Source organism: Chelonia mydas, chromosome 11, assembly GCF_015237465.2.
Source record: "Chelonia mydas isolate rCheMyd1 chromosome 11, rCheMyd1.pri.v2, whole genome shotgun sequence".
Taxonomy (NCBI): Eukaryota; Metazoa; Chordata; order Testudines; family Cheloniidae; genus Chelonia; species Chelonia mydas.
Genome location: NC_051251.2, coordinates 8,233,880 through 8,249,518, shown reverse-complemented (window position 1 = coordinate 8,249,518; position 15,639 = coordinate 8,233,880). Strand labels below are relative to the sequence as shown.

At 43.6% G+C, this 15,639-nt stretch overlaps 1 protein-coding gene across 9 annotated transcripts in view; it reads right to left on the bottom strand.

Moving 5' to 3' along the window:
• The window catches only part of PTPN4 (protein tyrosine phosphatase non-receptor type 4), a 227,403-nt gene that overhangs the window by 97,082 nt on the left and 114,682 nt on the right, over positions 1–15,639 (bottom strand). For all 9 annotated transcript variants that reach the window (XM_037912711.2, XM_037912716.2, XM_037912710.2 and 6 more), the window contains one exon: positions 9,949–10,012. In XM_037912711.2, the coding sequence (XP_037768639.1) occupies positions 9,949–10,012 (64 nt within the window). The remainder of the gene's footprint in view (positions 1–9,948; positions 10,013–15,639) is intronic.

Here is a 15,639-nt window from a genome sequence, read left to right as displayed (position 1 = left end):
TAAACATAACTGAGAAATATGCCAAACACAGTATTATTTGCATTTTTGTTGTTTTTTCAGGCACCCAGAGTACTGGTTGACAAATTTTTATAAATCCAAATAAGTAAGTGTCCACTCAGAGACTAAGTCCTGATTTATTGTAGGAATAATAGTTTGAATAAGATTTTTGGTAGTTTGGGTAGTCAACACCATTTCTAGGTTTGACTAAACATTAGTTTTAATTAGATGACATTTAAAAGAGTTAAATATGAGTTTGCCATTTATTTGGCTATTCATGTCTGAGATCTCCAAGGAATGAAAATGAAGTCCTTGCTGTTTGTGTGCAACTGCTAAGCAGAGCATAAAAGGATGAGGATAATTTGTTGATATAGATAAGGTGACTTGTGTGAGAAACTGAAGAAATTCTTTAGCATTTAGTACATTCTGCTATAAGTAGCAAGATACCTTCCTTGTATATGGAAGTTTGGAAAATATAAAAAAGATAAGGAAGTTATATTTGTGCCAATCTCATTATCCTGCTGGGATCCAGTAAACACTAATCAAAAACATTCACTCAAAAAAAAAATCACAATAAGAGAAATTTAAGGGTTTGCAAGATCTTTTTCCTGAAGCCTTGGCATAACAGTATTTCTCTCAACTATTTTCTAGAGAAGTAATAATTCACTGTGTCCCAAATTTAGAACATTTTCTACGTTTAATTGTTTGGGGCCAGACCTTTAGTTTGTTAAGTGGTAGGGCAAATACGGGATGTATGTATTGCTGCTACACATTGTGACAAAGTTCCTGCTCTACCTTGGTGGGTCTTGCGCTTATTGGAGGATTTGCTTGCCTTGGAGCTTCACCGCAGCCCTCAGCTTGACTGTTTTTCTGAATTCACAGTCCAGGTTGACTCCTCCTGTGTCTGACGAGGATTTGGGAGGAACCTAGGCCCGCCCTCTACTCCAGGTTCCAGCCCAGGGCCATGTGGAATGCAGCTGTCTAGAGTGCCTCCTGGAACAGCTGTGCGACAGCTACAACTCTCTGGGCTACTTCCCCATGGCCTCCTCCCAACACCTTTATCCTCACCATAGGACCTTCCTCCTGGTGGTCTGACAATGCTTGTACACCTCAGTCCTCCAACAGTCCGTGTTCTCACTCTCAGCTCCTAGTGCCTCTTGCTCCCAGCTCCTGACACGCAAACCACAAACTGAAGTGAGCTCCTTTTTAAAACCCAGGTGCTCTGATTAGCCTGCCTTAATTGATTCTAGTAGCTTCTTCATTGGCTGCAGGTGTTCTAATCAGCCAGTCTTAATTGTCTCCAGAAGGTTCCTGATTGTTCTGGAACCCTCCCTGTTACTTTACCCAGGGAAAAGGGACCTACTTAGCCTGGGGCTAATATATCTGCCTTCTATTACTCTCCTATAGCCATCTGGCCCGACCCTGTCACAACATGCAGTTTCTTTTCTGTGAACAAGAAGGGTCTCCCCCTGCAGTGCTTTCAAACTAACCACCTTTTACAATCACATTATGTAATTATTTAAAGAAAAACGTACACAGTAATGTAGATCGGGTGAGCAGGAGGCATTTCAAATACATAATAATAATTAGTATCTAAATAATAGAGTTTTTCAACACTGTTTACCAAAAGTCAAAACTTCAATTGTGTGTGAAAAATGCAAATAAAATAAAATGGACTACAAAGTGGTTCTTTAAATTCTTACCCTCCAAAGCTGAAATGTTTAAATTTCTTTTCTTAAAATATTTCATGAAAACAAATTACACAGTCTAAAAGGCTGGCATAATCATATGGGGTAACATTTTCAAAAGCATCAAAGTGACTAACAAACCTAATTCTCATTTAAAAGAGACTTAAAATTTACCAATCAATCGGACTTGGGCTTTCAAGTACTTAAGGCACTTTCAGAAATTTTACCTGTGATCACTAACTCACTTCACAGGTAGATGAAAAACCTTAGTCTTCAACTTAATTCCTCAGAGCTCATTTAAAGGGTATGGGTTCTCTGGTGAAAATGGTAAGAGTCTATTCTGTTGCTATTACATACATTTCAAATAACTCTGAGGTCACAACAGGTACAGTAAGACAGAGGCTTGTGTGACTGATAATTACATCAAAACCTCAAACTGTTCAGCACTGCAGGTAAACCTGGATTATCTGAACAGCTCAAGGGACTTCCAAAACATTTGGATAATAAAGTGTTTCAGATAAACAGAATTTGCTTTTATGAAAGTTTTCAATATAGGACTATATATATATATTTTCTTGGTTTATGCAAAATTTTGAAACCAGAAAAACACTTATTATTCATACACAAAAGTGACTCCTTACACCTTTTGGCAGATTTATTTTAAAACTATTTTCAGATGTATTTACATGTAAAAATTTTTAAAGCATTGCATGGGGTTTTAGCCATATGATTTCTTGCAAAGTCACATGAAGGTCAATATGTGCTGTATGAGTTAAGACTCCATAAAATTCTGTGAAAAATGCATCCCCATGGAATCTGATCTCATTTCACTTGTGAATGGTAGAATTCAGACATCAGAGATAATCAGACCAATTACAAACCTCCAAGTTGTTAGCTTAAATTAATTGAGATATGGTTATCCTAGTTATTAAGAAGGTTTAAAGCCAAATTCTAATCTCAGATTCAGCTACTTCACTCCTGCAAACTTCAGTGGAAGTTACCTACACACACACCTGGAGCCAAAATCTGACCTTTGGGGTATTACAGGTCAGCATACTGTTTAAAAACTGCCTTCTTTTCCATAAATATTATTTAACATACGTGATAAATCACACTGCTGAGTGTTGTCATCCTTAATTGCGCTTTTATGCCTATTCCTGCTATTTCCACACAACATCCAAAATCCATCCCTTCTTGTCAATGCCTACCACCAAAACATTTGCCTTTGCCTTAATGGTCTCCTTCCTGGACTACTTCTTGGCCTTAGTGATACACACCATGCTCCAAAATGCAGCTGTCAAACCTTTCTTGCCAGTCTGACCACATCACCCTCTTTATAAGTCTCTTCTCCTAGCCTGACTGCTCCTTCTGCACCAATTTCAAATTCTTCAGCCTCACTTTTAAAATTCTGCACAGCTCTGTTCCTGGCTACAGCTATATCACTGGTCACCAACAACTCTCATGTCAATATCGTACAATACACCTATTCCCTCTCTATCCCGACAGCCCTATTTTCCTTCTCTAACAAGCACCTCCCATGTCATATCCTATACTTGGAATATCTTCCTTAATAATGTACATTACATACACCTCCCCAAGATCCACCTTCTCAATCTACTTAGTTATTCTGCATTCAGTGGCCCACTGATTTCCTTTAAAGAATAAGCAAGAACCATATAAAGACAGAGCTAACCTGATGTGTTAATTGTATTATTTTATTCTTGGTATTAATACAAGGTTACATACCGGGATCTAACCGGAGGTTCCTCAAGATGTGTGGTCCCTATCTGTATTCCGCAAAGGGTTATGTGCATGTGCCATGCACCTGGAGACAGAGCTTTTCAAAGCAGTATTGCTCGGCGGTCCATACACGAGCCCTTGTACTGCCTTGGAGTTTCACCCGAGGTGATAAAGGGCGGGGCGGGGCGGCCTGGCCATGTCTCCATTTCCTTCTCCACTGCAGACCTACATAGCCACAGCAGAGGGAAAGGAGGGTGGGACTGAAATACAGATCGGGACCACACATCTCGAAGAACCTTATGACAAGTAACCAACCTCCTCCTCCTCTTCAAGTGACGGTCCCTATTGTACTCCACAGAGGGTGATTGACAAGCAGTACCATGAGAGGCAGAGGGTGCAAGGAAGATGGCTGAACCGTAGAATGGAGGACCGCTGTGCCAAATGAGGTATACGTCGCAGAATCATGTACCAGAGCACAGTGAGAGGAAAAGGTGCGTTCTGAACTCCATGTGGCCGCCTTACGTATGTCCACAAGGGGCACGTTGTGTAACGCAGCTGTTGTTGATGCTTGCACTCTTGTGGAATGGGCTCATATCCCATCTGGTGAGGAGAGCCCTGACAAGTGATAGCAGCGCATAATGCACCCTGAGACCCACTTACAGATTCTCTGGGTGGAAATGGCCTGTCCTTTAATTCTCTCCAGTATGGTAACAAATAGTTTGGGAGAGTTCCAGATCGGCTTTGTCCTTTGTAGATAAAAGGCCAGGGCCCTATGCACACTGAGGGAATGAAGCCGCCATTCCTCGTTCGAGGCATGTAGTTTTGGAAAGAAGGTAGGTGGGTGTATGGGTTAGTTGAGGTGGAATTGTGAAACGACCTTTGGCCGAAACTTGGGATGCAGTTGTAGTGAGATCCTGTCCTTATGGAACATGGTGAAAGGGGTTTTTTGCCATCATGGCTCCCAGCTCACCAACCATCCTTGCTGAGGTAATGGCAACAAGGAAAGTGATCTTTCCAGAGAGGACAGAGAGTGCAGGAGGCCAAGGACGGGTAAAAATCAACTGACCTTCCATAGAAGGATGGAAGGCACTAATGGTGACTGCATCCACTCTGTTAGAGCTGGGAGCAAGTCCTAAGACGTTCACGTGGAGGAGATATGAGATGCCCACAGATTCAGGAGTAAGACCTTGCTGTTCGACCCAGCAGTGAGCTGTAGCTCACGAAAGCTTATGCTCAAATAAATTGGTTAGTCTCTAAGGTGCCACAAGTACTCCTTTTCTTTTTGCGAATACAGACTAACACGGCTGTTACTCTGAAACCAGGTGAAGCGTATCCATTTGGCCTGATACGATCGCCTCGTGCTGTCCTTTTGGCTACTGGAGAGGATGTCTTGCACTGCCAATCAGCATTCTCATGCTAACAGTGGTGTCCATCCAAACACCGTGCTGTCAGGTGTAGCATCCATGGATCTGGATGCCTGAGTCTGCTGTTGTGTTGTGTCAGCAGTTCTGGTAATGTCTGGAGTGGGAGTGGAGGTTATTTTGACATGCGGAGAAGAGGAGGGAACCAGAATTAGTGAGGCCAGAATGGAGTGATCAGAATGGCTGTCGCTCTCTCCCACCAGAGTTTGTGGAGGACACAGGATAGGAGTGGTGGTGGGGGAAGGTGTAGTTTGTCCAGTGTGACCAATCGACAACCAGAGTGTCGCCCAGTGAGCGGGCACTGAGTCCTCTCCTGGAGTAATATTGGGTGCATTTGCTCTTGGTGTGAGATGCAAAGAGGTCTCTAATTCACATTCTGCATGCCAAGCAGGTAGGCTGCTGACAAAAGGTTATGATGTTCGATGCACCATTCCCAGAGGCGAATCACTTCCATAAACAGCGCTGGCGACCTCACATCCCGTTGTGTATGTAGTATACTGTGGTGGTGCTGTCTGATATGATGAGGACGTGACAATAGCAGGTAGCTGGTAAGAACATATGGCATGCTTTGCGTACTACTTGAAGTTTGAGAATCTTGATGTGCATCCTGTCCTCTTGCGTGGCCCAGGTGATTTGTCATGTGATCTTCAATATGAGCGCCCCAGCCTGAAAGTGATGCGTCCATTATGACTGTCTCAGTCAACAAGGACAGAAGGAAGGGCATCTAGGAGCAGACTTATTTCAGGTCTGTCCAACACACTGAAGAGAAAAGATGACCTCCGGTGGAATGTTGAGTATGGTGTCCATGGATTGGTGCATAGGAGAATAGACTCTTTGCAGCCATACCTGTAGACAGTGAAAGGTGCAGGCGGGCAAAGGGTGTAACGTATAAGCACGCCACCATGTGCCCTAGGATGGAGAGGCAGGTCCTGGCTGAGACCGAAGGGCTGGAGGTTATCAGGGCTATTTGGTCCAGTAGGCTCTGGAATCTGCCGTGGCAGATATGCTCGTGCGGAGATCGCATTGATGCACACTCCTATAAATTCCAGGGACCAAGTAGGGTGCAAAGTTGATTTTTTCATGTTGCTGTTAACTCCTAGTGAGGAGCAGAGAAGAAGCTGGGATGTCAATGCTTGCGCTTCCTCTTTGGACTGTGCTGCCAGCAGTCAGTCGTCCAGGTATGGAAAAGAAAGGATTCCCTGATGTTGTAGGTGAGCCGCTACCCCCAAAGAAAACCTTTGTAAAAATTTGTTGGGCAGTGGTGTGTCCAAATGGGAGAATCCTGTATTGGAAGTATTGATGCCCTGCTTTGAACCTCAGGAGCCTTCTGTGGGTCTGATGTATGTTGATACGGACGTAGGTGTCTTGCATGTTGAGAGCCGTAAACCACATGCCTTTTTCTAGTGAGGGAATGACTGTTGCAAGCATGACCATACAGAATTTTCGCTTGCAAATTGAGCGGGTGAGGTATTGGAGATACAAGATCGGTCCACATCCCCTTTCTTCTTGGGTACCAGGAAATAGTTGGAATAGAACCCTGCGCCCCGAAAGGCTGCAGGTATGGACTCCATTGCTCCTCTCTGTAGGAGGGAGTCCACCTCTAGGGTAAGAATACTGTCAATGAAAGGGGTCTCTAGGGCAGGGGGGTCAGGGTGGGAGACGAAGAGGCGCAGTCATAAACTCTATGGGGTAGCAGTGTTGAACGATGTCCAGGACCCACTTGTCCATTGTTCTAGCTCTCCAAGCTGGTAGAAAGAGTTTGAGACCACCCACAAAAGGCGTGGAGGGTAGGAGTGTTCATGTATGGAGTGGCTGATGGCTCTCTAGGTGCACTCAGAAACACCATTTTCACGATGACTGAGTGTGTTGTGCAGAAGTCTGCATTGTTGGAACAGGTGGATGGGCTCTATGTGCCTTAGGGCGCTACTGAGGAGGTTTGTAGGCCTGTTAGTGGTAGAAGGGAGGAGTTTTATAGTATTGGGCTGGTGGTGGACAATAAAATTTTCTTTTTGGTGCTGGTGTATATAAGCCCAAGGATAATAAGATGGCTCTAGAGTCTTTTACGGCGTGTAAGGAATCATCAGTTTTCTGGCTGAAGAGGTGTGATTCGTCAAAGGGAAGGTCCTCGACTGTGTTCTGCACCTCTCTAGGGAAACGTGAGGAGTGTAACCAGGATTCCCTCCTCACGACAATTCCAGTCGCCAGTACACACAAGGATGTGTCTGCTGAATCAACTGCAGCCTGAAGTATGGACCTGGTAACCAACTTGCATCCCTGTAAAATCTCTTGGAATAGAGTACAATCTTGCTGAGATAGCTTATCTGCAAATTCCTCCATCCATGTCATGCTCGGCCATCAGTATCAAGTAATTAGAGATCCAGAATTGTAGTCCTGCCAAGAAGACCGTTCAACCCATGAGGTTGAGTCTTTTACCCTCCCTGTCTGCTGGGGCGGAGCATGGGTGTTGTTTGGTCTGCTCTGACACAGCTTCTATTACCAAAGAGTTAGGTGGAGGGTGCGACAATAAAAATTCTGACATTTGCAGGGGCGGCAGGGGCATAGTACCTTTTCTCAGCCTCCTTTGGGGTCGGTGCAGTCGTGGCCAGGGTATGCTACATGGTGCGTACCAGCTGAATAATGACATCACTGATTGGTAAGACCACCCTTATCAATGCCGATACGTGCAGAATGTCTAGTAACTGGCATGGACTATCCTGCACCTCTTCCAGTGGCATCTCAAGAGCATTGGCTATTCTACATAGGAGTTTTTGAAACTGACAACAGCTAGCCAGCGGGGAAGAAGGTGTCAATGAGACAGCTGTATCTGAAGACCACAAAGGGAATCTCTCTGGATCCACTGGAACCATCGGATCTGGGCTGATTGGTGCACCGTCTAAACCCATTTCCGAATATCTGTTGGATGAAGGGTTGGATGGTGAAACAGGGAAGTTCTCCCAAGCTGAATGAGATTGTTCCTAAGGCCAATATTTGGGCCACGAGCTCCAATGTGGCCAACTCAGTTGATCCTGCTGTTGTTGTACTTGTGCCCAAAGAGCCAGATACCAGCTTCTTGGGTATGGCAAAGGAGGAAACTGTCATGAAGCCATCGGAACCCTCAGGTAGTTGAGTTTCCAGAACAGAAGCGGGAGACTGTGCCAAACATCCTGGTCCTCGGAGTCTTGCGAGAATGGCGGTGCTGACGGAGCCGTCAGAACAGGATGCATTAGAAAGGTATGGCCAGCAGGAGGTAAATGTAATGCAAGAGATGGAGCCCTCTGCAGAGGTGAGTGCACCAGAACATGTGGAGACCACACTCCTTTCAAGGCTAACAGTTTGTGAGGCCAGGAGTGCTTCCGATTTTTCCCTGGAATCTATGGTACCCTGTTTATTGACGGGACCGGAACTGGTAAAAGAGGCGTGGTCTCAGGACCAGCAATTCACGGGGCGCTGGCAGAGCTGAGGCAGGAGGGATACAGCATCAGGGGATCTGGTGAGCGGTGTGGCCTCTTATCACTCTTGTGCGCCTTGGAGCGTGTAGCTCCTCCGTGGATGATGGAGTGTCATGGATGACGCAGTGTCCTTCTTGGATTTAGATGGAGACTTACTGCCATGCTTATACGCATGCTTCCATGACTCATGGCTAGGCCCCGACACAGGGTCTGTAGCTTTGGTAGCAGCAGGATAGAGGCTCCGTGGTACCACACTTGGATTGCTCAGGCCAATGTATGGCCAGGATCTGACTTCAGGACCACAGTTACGTCCATGAGGTGTTTCTTGAGGCAGAGAGATTGGCCTTCCCATGTACAGGGAAAGGAGGTGCAGATACTGCACCTGGAGGCAATGTGGACTTTCTCCAAACAGTACGAACAGCATTGATGTTTGTCACTGAAGGAAAATGAGCAAGGGCAGGAAGCACAGACTTTGAATCCTGGTGTCTTTGGCATAATCCAGTACCCAGACCCAGGACCTTGGCAGGAAGTGGGGGTGAAAGAGGGATTTGTTTGATGGGAAAAACCACCAGAGCGGCATCCAAGGTCCTTATTTATAAAAACTGCTAGGAATTATCAAAGTACAATGAAAAACAATAAAATCCTAACTATGAACGAAAATAAGAACTGTTTTTGTAAAATATTTTGAAAATGCATCACTAAGAGCAAGAGGTAAGCAGACGCTCTGACTCAGACCATCCAGCGGTGAGAAGGAACTGAAGAAACCACAAGGCAATACAAGGACGTATGTGCGGACCACCAAGCAATACTACTTTGAAAAGCTCCGGCTCTGGGTGCATGGCATATGTGCAGTGGAATACAATAGGGACCATCACTTAAAGAAGAACTATGTATTTCCATTTCCTATGCCTGTTCTCTTCCTCAGTGACCTGTCTTATCAGTTCAGACAGTAAACTCTTTGAGGCATGGCGAGGTCATTACTCACAGAGTTCAGTATCACGCAGTCCTATGGCATTGCATTACAGATGTCAAATAACCATAATCCGCAAAATACTTATTCTTTATAAAAAACTTGAATAACTTTTCGGACATATTTCAAAAAAGTTAGAAGTCTCTAAAAGTAGCACTATTTATATATTATGCTGCCTGGAATTATATAAGATATCGTCATCAATTTTCCATTTAAATGGGACAAAGCCAGTCTATGTCAATAAAGTCAAAACATATATAAATAAAAAACAGCATATTTAACTAAAAGTTTACTTACAAACTCAAAAACCTTCAAATTAATATCAAGCATTATGTTTAACTTCAATTTAACTTGATTTCTGCTCAAACCAAAATTAAAACTAAGACCATGTTTTATTTTCTTACTGATTTAAGAGCAGCTGATTTTAGCCAGTCTACATATATAGAATTAAAAATCTTCTAATATTTAAGACAACTCAATCAAAACAAATTACAACCAGAAATAGACTAATTGCCCTTCGGATAATTACTGAATTATGTAGAAAGCTGGTAGAACTGAATGTTTTATTACAGGTAAAGGCACACAAGCAACATAACAGGGAAAGGATAATGCAGACTTTTCTTTATGGGGAAATTTCATTGCTGTTATTTTTCAGACCACCAAAGTTTAAGATGAGTACTCACCAAGTCTTTCCTAAGTTGAATAAAAAACTGTTTGCACTTAAAAGAAATTTTTACAATCTTCAACCTAAATGAAAAATGAAATAAAATCAGAATATTTATACACTTTTAGTATAATGAAATCATATTAAAATAATTATGGTACATTTATTGAAATGTATGTTTTCTACAGAGAACTAATTTAATTCATACGAAATTTCATTTGGCAGGAAATAGCTAAAAAGAAAAATGGCTATATTAGTAGTTTGTATGATTTAAGTTTTGTAAACGAAGGCACTCTTCCTATGTACATTTCATTGGTATATTGGTAATTTTTTAAATAATTGTTTCACGTACATATCTTTCAGTATTACTGTAACTCCTTAATAAATTCTCTCTCTTTTTTTTTTTTTTAAGAGCTTCTGAGAAATCACCATCTTTGCAGGGGTCATATCCTATCTATTAGAAACATACTACTACAATGTTGACGCAATAACTAAATTTATGTGAAATTCCTGGGATTAATGTGTCACTTAAAAGAAAGTCAGAGGCTGGTCACAGCAGTGTAGGATGGGGAAAGACACCAGTGATCAAATCAGACTCAGGCAATAGCAACAGAGAAAAGAAAATGCTATGGTCAGCTATAAGGAACTGAGGGTAAAGACAGGTTTCAGAGTAACAGCCGTGTTAGTCTGTATTCGTAAAAAGAAAAGGAGTACTTGTGGCACCTTAGAGACTAACCAGTTTATTTGAGCATGAGCTTTCGTGAGCTACAGCTCACTTCATCGGATGCATAGCATATCGTGGAAACTGCAGAAGACATTATATACACACAGAGACCATGAAACAAAACTTCCTCCCACCCCACTCCCCCGCTGGCAACAGCTTATCTAAAGTGATCATCAAGTAGAGCCATTTCCAGCACAAATCCAGGTTTTCTCACCCTTCCTCCCCCCCCCCCCCCAAACACACATACAAACTCACTCTCCTGCTGGGTAAAGAGGGTAAAGAGAATCTCTAACTGTCCGAGCTAGCAAAGCAGGTCCTTTATGTCAAATTCCAGGGCAGTAAGCCTGAAACACAGGCCTTAGACCTACCATCAAATTCTCTTAGTAAAGAATTTGTTAATGGGCTTGTATCCCTATTTAAAAAGTAACTGGACTCATGGCAGATACATATGCTATAAATATTTACAATGCACCTTTCCCACATTTTGGAAAACCTACTGAAGAAAAAGATACAGGTTTGTTCAAATACAAAAATCAGAACAGAAATGTTACAAAATACTTGCTTTTCACTCAGAACTAAATCAATGGTTATTATAAGAATAAATACAAAAATAGTCAGTTTATGCAGACAGTCACATTAAGTGAAGTTTCTTCCATGTGCTCCCATAGTAACCCACTGATGTCCTGTCACCATTTCAATAAGAGTCCCCCTCCCACTAGGTCTACAAAAAGGCCATATCACAGGTGTAAGTAAGACAAAGAGTAAGGGACTGGGAAATCTAAGTGTTTGTTTTCCTTTTGAACAAGGACTTTTCCCCAAAACCAAGAAAGGAAGCACTATCATTGGGTAAACAAACCTCTATGAAGTGCACTTATTAACCGGAATTTATACCGTATTTTGTTAAATCCAAATTATATGGGGTATAATGACAACTTTCAACTTCTGTAATTTGAAGATAGCAATGATCTAATGCAGGGGTGGGCAAACTACAGCCTAGGGGCTGGATCTGGCCCACCAGCTGTTTTAAGCCAGCCCTCGAGCTCCTGCTGGGGAGCAGGGACTGGGGCTTGCCCCGCTCCAGCCAGAGAACAGGGTCTGGGGCCACTTCACACGGCTCCCAAAAGCAGCGGCTTGGCCCCCCTGCAGCTCCTACGCACTCCAATGGCCACCTCTGGTACTCCAATGGGAGCTGCAAGGGCCGTGCCTGGGGACTGGGCAGCGTGCAGAGCCACCTGGCCATGCGTCCGCATAGGAGCTGGAGAAGGGACATGCCGCTGCTTCCGGGAGCCACTTGAGATAAGCGCCGCCCGGAGCCTGTACCCGTGAGCCTCTCCCCATTCCCCAACCTCCTGCCCCAGCCCTGTTCCCCCTCCCACGCTCCAAACCCCTCGATCCCAGCCTGGAGCACCCTCCTGTACCCCAAACACCTCATGTCCAGCCCCACCCCAGAGCCCACACTCCCAGCCAGAGCATGCACCCCTTCCTGCACCCCAAACCCCTGCCTCAGCCCTAATCATCCACCCGCCCTCCGAACTCCTCAGTCCCAGCCCAAAGCACCCTCCTCATCCCCAGCCCCACCCATAAGCCTGCACCCCCAGCGGAAGCTCTCCCCCCCCCCACGACACCCCACTCCCCTTCCCTAGCCTGGAGATTTCTCCCAAACCCTGAACTAATTTCTGGCTCCAACCCGGAGCCTGCACCCCCAACCAGAGCCCTCACCCCCTCCTGCACCCCAACCCCAATTTTGTGAGCATTCATGACCCACCATACAATTTCTATTCCCAGCTGTGGCCCTCGGGCCAAAAACTTTGCCCACCCGTGATCTAATGCGTACCAGGCTGTACTCCTCTGGGTGTTTCTGAAAATACTTGCCATCCAGCACAACTAGCTCCATTCAAAAGGCAATAAAATTTACTCCTGAAGATGATTTGTTTTTTTAAATGAGGTCGAAAGATAAGCCAGGTCTGTTAGGGATGATGGAGCAATATTCAAAAATGAAGTGAAAAGCACCAGGGTCAGGAAATCATCCCAATCCTCCCTTTAATTTGGTGACAGAATCTTGACAAGTGGCTCAAAGTCACCTTGAACCTTCACCAGCATGCCAGCTCTGGCACTGTTTCCCTGGTTACACTTGACAAGTTCTGCTTCACCTCTTTCTCCAGCTTTGTGATATAACTGAGGTCAAAGGAAAATGACCATCACCCATTTACTCTTAAGTAATAAAATAAACTGCTAATAAAGTTATTGAAGTGCGAAACTGCTTTATAAACCTAGGATAAAGTCCATGCCAAGTAACTGGTTAGCAAGTTCACAAAGGACTACAACATAATCAAGGTTTATTCAGACTTTGCCATACATGCATTTTTTGATCTCTAAGCACATTCAACATAAAAAAAATTAAGCCCGTCACAACCTTCCCTACTCCTTCGTCCTAGGAAAAATCTGAGAAAACAAGATCAGCAAATCCAGACACTGGTGAACAAAGGTGAGGGAAAATGTTAGCTTAAGTGCCTTAGACAAGTACATCCACCATGGTACCACAAGGGATAAAGTGAATCTTTCAGATGTGCAAACTGATTAGGATTTTATAGGTCACATCCACCTTAGAACTTCATCTTGAAACCAACTGGCAGACAGCACACCACAAACCACATGTGTGATGCACTCCTTGAATATAATATTGCTTAATAAGCTGACTGCCTCATTCATCCGATCAAGTGAGCTGTAGCTCACAAAAGCTTACGCCCAAATAAATTTGTTAGTCTCTAAGGTGCCACAAGTACTCCTTTTCTTTCAGCTATAGGTGTAGTTTCTGGATAGTTTGAATGTGTAGCTTTCATGCAGGACACATTATATTGTGATTCAGCCTACACATGACAACATCACAGGTAACTAAAGTGAAGTCTTGCCAGACTCAAATGTTTAACAAGCTACCTTGACAACTGATGCTAACCAACTACCCAGAAGCATCCAATAAACACCCTCACGTTGTTAACCTCTGAGACATATTGAAGACAAAGCACAGAGGTCTTGATATAATTTCCAGCATTTCTTTGGACTGTTTCCCATCATCTCGATGTTATCTTGATTGAGTTTTAGCTATACAGTTCTCTTGCACACCCTAATTTCTATTCAACTTAAGTGATTTTTCATTAAAAACAGTGTTCATAGAGATAAATGTAGAGGTGGGTGCCACCTAGCATACTGAATACACTGCAAATGAAACTTTTCACTAGCAATGAACAAGAGGGGTGACAGAACAGAGCCCCATTGGTCCCTTAAGAGCAACAACCCAAAAGCTATCTTCTCTCTCCCGTCGCTCAAAAGAGCCAATTCCATCACCAGGGAGGATAGAAGTTCACTTCAAATCTAATCTGAGCATTTATCTGCCAGTCAGCTGTGAAGAAATATCACTCGATCACTGACTGCAGCCTGGATTAATCAGGTTATTAACCACACAAAACAGTTTCGCTGACTGTGACTTTGCTGATCCTAGATGTGAAGAAACTTCTCTGCATCCTTCTGCCACAGGCCTGATGTAAGATTTCAAAATCTCATTATGCAGCAATTGATAGAATTCAGACCAAGAGACTGCCTGATATCTAGCCTTTTTCTTCATCAGTTGCAAGTCAACTAAATACAATGGGAACTCGTGAGTAGGGAGCCAAGGAAGAGAGTGTTTAAGATGATACAGGAAAACTACATCTTACTAGATCATTGACAAAGTGGTCCATTAGCCAGACAATCATTCCTTTAGCCTGCAACACACACTCAGACTCATAAACATTAAGGTCAGAAGGGACCACTATGATCTTCAAGTCTGACCTCCTGCACAATGCAGGCCACAGAATCTCATCCACCCACTCCTGCAATAGACCTCTCACCTATGCCTGAGCTTACTGAAGTCCTCAAATCATGGTTTAAAGACTTCAAGGTGCAGAGAATCCTCCAGCAAGTGACCCATGCCCCATGCTGCAGAGGAAAGTGAAAAACCCCCAGGGCCTCTTCCTATCTGCCATGGAGGAAAATTCCTTCCCGACCCCAAATATGGCGATCAGCTGAACCCTGAGCGTGTGGGCAAGATTCACCACACAGATACCCAGGAAAGAATTCTCTGTAGTAACTCAGATCCCACCACATCTAACATCCCATCACAGGCCATTGGGCCTATTTACCATGAATAGTTAAAGATCAATTAATTGCCATAATCATGTTATCCCATCATACCATCTCCTCCATAAACTTATTGAGTTTAATCTTAAAGCCAGATAGATCTTTTGCCCCCACTGCTTCCCTTGGAAGGCTGTTCCAGAACTTCAGTCCTCTGATGGTTAGAAACCTTTGTCTAATTTCAAGTCTAAACTTCCTGATGGCCAGTTTATATCCATTTGTTCTTGTGTCCACATTGGTACTGAGCTTAAATAATTCCTCTCCCTTCCGGGTATTTATCCCCCTAATATATTTATAGAGAGCAATCATATCTCCCCTCAGCCTTCTTTTGGTTAGGCTAAACAAGGCAAGCTCCTTGAGTCTCCTTTCATAAAACAGGCTTTCCATTCCTCGGATCATCCTAGGAGCCCTTCTCTGTACCTGTTCCAGTTTGAATTCATCCTTCTTAAACATGGGAGACCAGAACCGCACACAGTATTCTAGATGAGGTCTCACCAGTGCCTTGTATAACAGTACTAACACCTCCTTATCTCTACTGGAAATATCTTGCCTAATGGATCCCAAGATCGCATTAGCTTTTTTCATGGCCAGATCACATTGGTGGCTCATAGTCATCCTGTGGTCAACCAATACTCCAAGGTCCTTCTCCTCCTCCGTTACTTCTAATTGATGCGTCCCCAGCTTATAACTAAAATTCTTGTTATTAATCACTAAATGCAAGACCTTGCACTTTTCACTATTAAATTTCATCCTATTACTATTACTCCAGTTTACAAAGTCATCCAGATCTTCCTGTATGATATCACGGTCCTTCTC